This window comes from Dendropsophus ebraccatus, chromosome 1 (genome assembly GCF_027789765.1).
Source record: "Dendropsophus ebraccatus isolate aDenEbr1 chromosome 1, aDenEbr1.pat, whole genome shotgun sequence".
Classification (NCBI taxonomy): domain Eukaryota; kingdom Metazoa; phylum Chordata; class Amphibia; order Anura; family Hylidae; genus Dendropsophus; species Dendropsophus ebraccatus.
Window position 1 is genome coordinate 228,354,055 of NC_091454.1, and position 6,760 is coordinate 228,360,814.

Here is a 6,760-nt window from a genome sequence, read left to right on the forward strand (position 1 = left end):
TACTGTTTTGTAATTCTGTAAGCCAGTGAGAGATGCTATTTTCCCACTGCCTTCCTCTATTTTCTTTTCTTCTGCGCATTCTCTTCTCCACCACTCACAGGGATTCTTACGCAACCTGAAGGAAGTAGTCACATGGGAAGAGGAAGTGTAGCGTCACCTTAGTCAGTTCCCCTCTGATTCTCCGAGGAGTAGGACACACAGACCAGGCATCCCTACTGCACTTAGCCAGGACCTGGCTATACTTACAGACACTATGCAATGCTAAGTCACTAGAAGAAGACAAGTCAGAAATCACCCCAGCCAAGAACTTCTCTTAACAGAGCAGGGCGGTATCTTAGACAGAGGAACTGACCTGGATAGAGCAAAGCAACCGTATCAAGGTCTACATATTCTATCTTGCAGCGCCGATGACACCGGAAAGATTCAGACACTTAGCTACACTCAGGTTACTAAGACTGGGGCTTTGTATCACCCATGTAGGACGGGTAACCCGACACTGCAGGGCAGAAGGTGGTTCTAGCGACATTTAGGTTGACACACAGGCACAAGTATTCACTTCACAAGTATTCTTCAAGTATTTCCTTCACAAGTTCCAGCAGAGCACATTACTACACTAGGTTGGGGCTCTCCTGACGAATTCCTCTACTCTCCTGACAAACTCCTCTCAACTTCTCTAAGCTCTTCTACTCCTATCCGCACTGAACCAAATCGGCATTGCTACTCTACCTCAGCACTTCAGCATCTCTTCATCATTCAGTGAGCTCAAGTCTCTCAGAAGTCACCTGTTGCACCACTATCCTGTATTGTAAGCGACTTTCAGTAAAGATCTCTTCATTCATTCTACTGGTACCGACAGTTCGGTGGGTCAGTGGGGAATTCTGATGCGGACACGCACTGATGCTCCCGCATCAGAACTCAATGGTCCTAAAGATCATCCGGGATGATTTTTTCTAAGACCGACCGTTCTGTGACCTGGACGGGTCATGGACTGGCCGGTCTCTTACAGCGTTAGAACATAGCCTTACTCTGCAATTGAAGGTAAGGGTGAACAAATCTGGTCGGTAACCTAGACAATGAGAGGGATGGAGTGGGTATGTGTCTATGGGGAATCCGGAGGCAGATCTGCTCCCTCCAAGCACCCCCCTCCCGCACGAGTGGCGTAAGCGTTTGCGTCTGGGCTGCTATGGTATATAACGATCAGGCCCCTGCACTGAGGCAGCGGTCTGATCGTATGAATGAGCTGTCAGGTTCTGATCATGTGCTGTAATGTATTATAGATGGACCTGTAAAAGTTAAAACACATACACACAAATACATACATGCATAAATAAATACACAAATAAAAGAAAATAAATATGAAATAAAAATGAATAAATAAATATTCACATTCCCCATCCCCCTTTATAAATGATCCCCTATAAATGAGATACATATATTTGGTATCGCCGCGTCCATAATGACCCCGTTTATTAATACATTAATTATCCCGCCCGATTAACGCCGCCAAAAAATAAATAGAAAACTAATCAAAATGACAATTTTTTGTTTATCCCACCCCCTAAAAAATATAGATAAAAGCTATCAGAATGTCACATGTACCCAAAAGGTGTACCACTTAAAGCATCAGCTAATGCCCCCCCCCCAAAAAAAAAGCCCTCACATAACTCCATCGGCGAAAAATTAAAAATATTACTGCTTTTACGATATGCAAGACACAAACAGTTTTATAGTATAAATGCCATAAACTATAACAAAATCTATATAACATGGATATCAATGTAATCGTACTGATCTGACTAATAATGATAACATGTCATATGTAAAGTATAGTAAACATTTACAAAAAAAAGATTAAAAAAACACTGCTAAATTGTGTTTTTTATTCATACCACCTCATAAATTTTTTTTATAAAAAACGATCAGGGTGTCACTTGTCCCCCAGAACGGTACAGATGGAAACGTCTTAGGGTCCTATTACACCAGAAGATTATCTGACAGATTTTTTGGAGCCAAAGCCAGGAACAGACTATAAACACAGAGCAGGTAATAAAGAAAAGACTGAGCTTTCTCCTCTATTCAAATCCATTCCTGGTTTTGGCTTAAAAAATCTGATAATCTGTTGGTGTAATAAGGCCCTTACACAAATATTTTAGCACCACAAGGCCTCTGTGACATGGTATAATGGTTTAAAAAAAATAAAATAAAAAATAAAATAAAAAAAGGCCCCCAAATTCCCCAGGTCTCTCTCATGTCTGAGTCCTATGGTTGAGTCCGGTGACGCACTGCGGCCACATATGGGGGATTTCTAGAAAAATTGGAATAAGGAGAATCAATAGTGAGTGGTATTTCTCTGTTAGTATTTGCTGTGTTAGCGGAAAAAAAATTATTGAAATAGAATATCTGCCAAAGAAAATGAAATTTTTAAATTTCCCCTCCAACTTGCTTACACTTCTAAGTTAATAAAAGTATAAAATGTTACTTTGAATACTTTGAGGGGTGCAGTTTTTACAGTGGAGGGATTTATGAGGGTAACTAACATACAGACCCCACAAATCCACTTCAAAACTAAACTTGGCCCTAATAAAATCAGAATAAAAATTTTCATGAAAATGTGAAAAAACGCTGCAAAATTTCGAAGTCCTCTAACATCCTAAAAAGTAAAAAGAAATTCACCAAATGACGTCACCATAAAGCAGACATGTTGTAGATGTTGCAGTAATAATTAGTTTATGTGTCATGACTATCTTTCTTAGGAAAATAGAATTTTGAATATAAATAAATGTAAATTTTTCAAATTTTTGCGCAAATGTCTTTTATTATTTTATTTATTGTAAAAAAAAGCATTGCAGAGTTATCACTACATAAAGAGAGACAGGTCAGATTTTAAAAATAGGCCCCCGGGCATTAAGGCCAAAACAGGCTGCGGAGGCAAAGGGTGGGGGGGTGGGGAAAGGGGTAACAAGGATTTAATAATTCTGAAGAAAAACGATTCTTTTCTCTCCAAAGGCTGTGGAGAAGGCTTAGTATATAAATTTGACAAAGAATCTTCTGCAGTTTAATAATATTTATTGAACAGACAAAAAAATTCTGTTTCTGACTATATTTCTCTAAATCAAAGTTACTAAATTAATGATTTGCTCAAATTCTGTAGAAATCTGCAGAAGAAAAAGAAAATTGGAAAAGACTCTAAAAAAGCTCTTCTTTGTTTTACTTCACACACAATTATTTTACTGTTTTTGGGTTGTAAGAAACACCAATGGGGAAATTTATCAAAAGTAGGGATGGTCCGAACCAAGTTCGGTTCGGGTTCGTACGAACCTGAACTCTGAACCTGAGCCGCTCGCTTCATTGTGTGAACTGAGAGGGTTTTCTACGGCCACAATTCACTGAACTGCAGCTGCAGAAAACTGACATGTCAGTTCTTTGTGGCGCTGATGGCAACAACGGCCATACTTTTACGTAGTTTGAACATAGCCTCACTGTGTATAGCCTCACTGTGTATACTCCCTTCATCACACACATGATAAAAACCTGTTCTAAAGTTTGTTTGTTTTTAATGAGGTTTTTAGCGAACCATTTGATTAAACTAGTGTACCATCTCACCAAGTTAAAGGTGAAGTCTGGCAAAAAATTTTATGAAAGTATTGTATGGGCCCCCCCAAAAAAATTATACAAATTATCGATATACACTTATTATGAGAAATGCACATAAAATGCTTTTTTCCCTGCTCTTACTACTACATCAAGGCTTCAATTCCTGGATAACATGGTGATGTCACTTCCTGGATAACATGGTGATGCCACTTCCTGTATAACATGGTGATGCCACTTCCTGGATAACATGGTGATGTCACTTCCTGGATAAAGTGGTGATGTCACGATCCAACCCCCAGAGCTGTGTGGCTGTGGCTGCTGGAGAGGATGATGGCAGGGGGATGCTCAGTGTCCCTCCAGTGCCCTGTGTCCCTCAGTGTCCCCCTGCCATCATCCTAAGCCAAAAGGAGGTGGCTTAAGATGGATCCTTTATGCCCGAGTTATTGTCCGAGAGGCCAGTGTTAGGAACCATCTTTCTGAGGTCACCATAACATAGTGAGATGGTACACTCAATTTGATCAAATGGTCTGATAAGAACTTAACTTCATTTAAAAAAAAGTCTTTAGAACAGGTTTTTACCATGTGTATGACAGAGAGAGTATACACAGAGAGTCCTGACAGGTTTCTGCAGCAATTTTCTCTTTTTGTCTGAACAGTGTGAACAGGGCTGTCAAAAGTTACTTTTAGTGACAGGTCTGCTTTAAGGATAGCAATATTTCTTTTCCATCAAATACGTTTTTAAGGGTCATATGGTGAAATAAAGTGCTAAATATCAATGTGTCACGTGACTAAATAATACAGTATAATAGGGATAAATTATACACATCAAGTTCATGATACAGTATACATCATGAGAAACCACTCGTAGGGCCGATAACATGGCTTTATCATCCATCATCCATCATCTTTTCTTACCACAAACCATTAGATATATAATCATAGAGGCCTGAATCTCTTTGTTCCTCAGACTGTATATCATGGGGTTCAAAAGGGGCGTCAGTACAATGAAGACGAGGGAAATGAACTTGTTTACTGGCACCGAGTGTCCTCTGTACGGGACCATGTAGATGATGAGCATAGACCCGTAATAGGTGGAAACAACCACCAGGTGAGAGCTACAGGTGGAGAAGGTTTTCTGCCGGCCCGATGTGGAGGAGATCCCAAAGATGGTGATAAAGATGGAAACATATGATATGATAACTAATAGGAAAGGCAACAGAATAATAGGAAACGAGAGGACAAGCATCTCAATACCAACACCGGTGGTATCTGAACAGGAAAGCTCTAGAAGGGGAGCAAAGTCACAGAAGAAGTGGTTTATCACATTTGGCCCACAATAGTCTAAGTTTAATACAAGTAAAAATGTTATAAGCACCAACATAAAGCTTATAGCCCAGGAGGAGATGACCAGGCCGTATCTAAGCTGGACGCTCATCATTGAGATATAATGTAACGGTTTACAGATGGCCAAGTACCGGTCATAGGACATGGCGGTCAGCAAGAAACACTCCGCACACACTGTTCCACCATAAAGATAAAACTGAGTGAAACACTCAACCAAAGGTATAAAACTTCCTCCCTTTATAATAACTTCCATCATCTTAGGAACAATGGTGGTTACCAGTATAACGTCTGTCAGAGCCAAATGTCCAAGGAAGAAATACATGGGAGAGTGGAGACGTCGGCTCGTGGACACCAGGAGAATGATCAAGAGGTTCTCACATATAGTCACACAATACATGAGAAGAACAATAGAGAAGAAAGACAACTTGTAATCATATAGAGCCGGGAATCCCAGGATAAGGAACTCTGAGACGGAGGTGGAGTTCTTCTCATTCATCTTTATCTCCAAATGTTATATGCAGGTGTCTCATAGAACAATGTGACAACTTTCTTGACTGATGATGAACAAGACTTCGACAGCAGAGAACATATAATATAAGACTTGGCGAATATATTGACTGGAATGGAAATGACTTAGAAAGGACAATGCTGTATCATTTATCCCACTCTGTTTCTGTAGGTCTATAGAAGATACAATGGTTGTGTATTTTATGAAACCGGTTTGTTCTGAAAATCAGAATGCCTTAGGCTATCATGTCCTTTTATTATATGCAAAAACCATCAACCCCAAGGAAGGAGACATCAGAGACCAGATTACGTCAGATTCTCGTAACATCGACTCTCAGGGTGTTTAAATGAGAGAGAAAACAGTAATAAGTCCCAGGGCTAAAAATCAGGTTTATAAATTGCAATATTTATCTAAACCAAAGATATAGAAGATGTGTTAACTGTAGAAAGTCATTATAGAAGATGGTAATGTTTAAAGGGTACTGTACTTGTTATAATCCTGCCCGGTTAACCCTTCAAAGTGGTGACAGGTGATGATAGTGCTGTCACTGCTGTCACTGAGCCCCTGACCTCCATTGGCCGGAGCGGAGCTGTTTGCTGTTTGCCAGTAGTAAACACACAGGACTACTCTTCCCTTACTTCTCAGGCCAATCACAGGACAGCACATACTCCTCTTTGCTATACCTGAACATTAAGGCTGACACTGTCCGGGGCTGATGTTTTTTTTTTTTTTATTAAAATTTTTATTTATTTACTGTATATAACAAAGAAAATAACACTTATTTGGAACATACACAGTTTCATTATCCAACATCACCATACCCTTTACCGTTGAACCCTAACCCATCACCCCCTCACCGAGCAAGAACGGGAAAATAAATAAAAATAAATAAAGTTATTTCTACAATGCTTTCCTACTATTCCTTCCCTCTTCCTCCTTCCTCCCCTACATCCCTCTACTTACCTCTCTACTCATAACTTTCGTATAAACTACAAGCCACACTTGGGGTTTTTGGGGACATCCAATTCTTTAGTATGTGCAATCCTGCTGTAAAAAGTAACCTGTTTAACCTCAACGTAGCATCTTTTTTCCTACTTGATTATCATCCCCCAACAGCACCATACCGGGCGAAAAAGAGAAATCTAATCAGAGTTCATTAACTATTTCATTGATCACTCCACTCCAATAATCTCTTATCTTAGGGCAATTCCTGGGTCTGCTCTACATCTAACATAATTGGGGGAGTCTCTTTTGTTTATTTTAAATAAAAAGAGGGGGTATAACATAATTTATTAACAATGTTGAACTGGATCA

The 6,760-nt window shown here is 39.6% G+C and overlaps 1 protein-coding gene across 1 annotated transcript; it reads right to left on the reverse strand.

The window, feature by feature from the left end:
• Positions 1-3,138: 3,138 nt before the first annotated feature.
• LOC138786268 (olfactory receptor 6B1-like) lies at positions 3,139-5,434 on the reverse strand. Its single transcript, XM_069963135.1, has 2 exons — positions 4,510-5,434; positions 3,139-3,155 (listed from the first exon to the last, which is right to left on the reverse strand). The coding sequence occupies exons 1-2, from the start codon at positions 5,432-5,434 to the stop codon at positions 3,139-3,141; spliced, it is 942 nt and encodes a 313-aa protein (XP_069819236.1).
• Between the last annotated feature and the right edge of the window lie 1,326 nt (positions 5,435-6,760).

Excerpts from the sequence above, each read along its gene's own strand:
- LOC138786268 (XM_069963135.1), bottom strand. The coding sequence starts at position 5,434 with ATGAATGAGAAGAACTCCACCTCCGTCTCAGAGTTCCTTATCCTGGGA.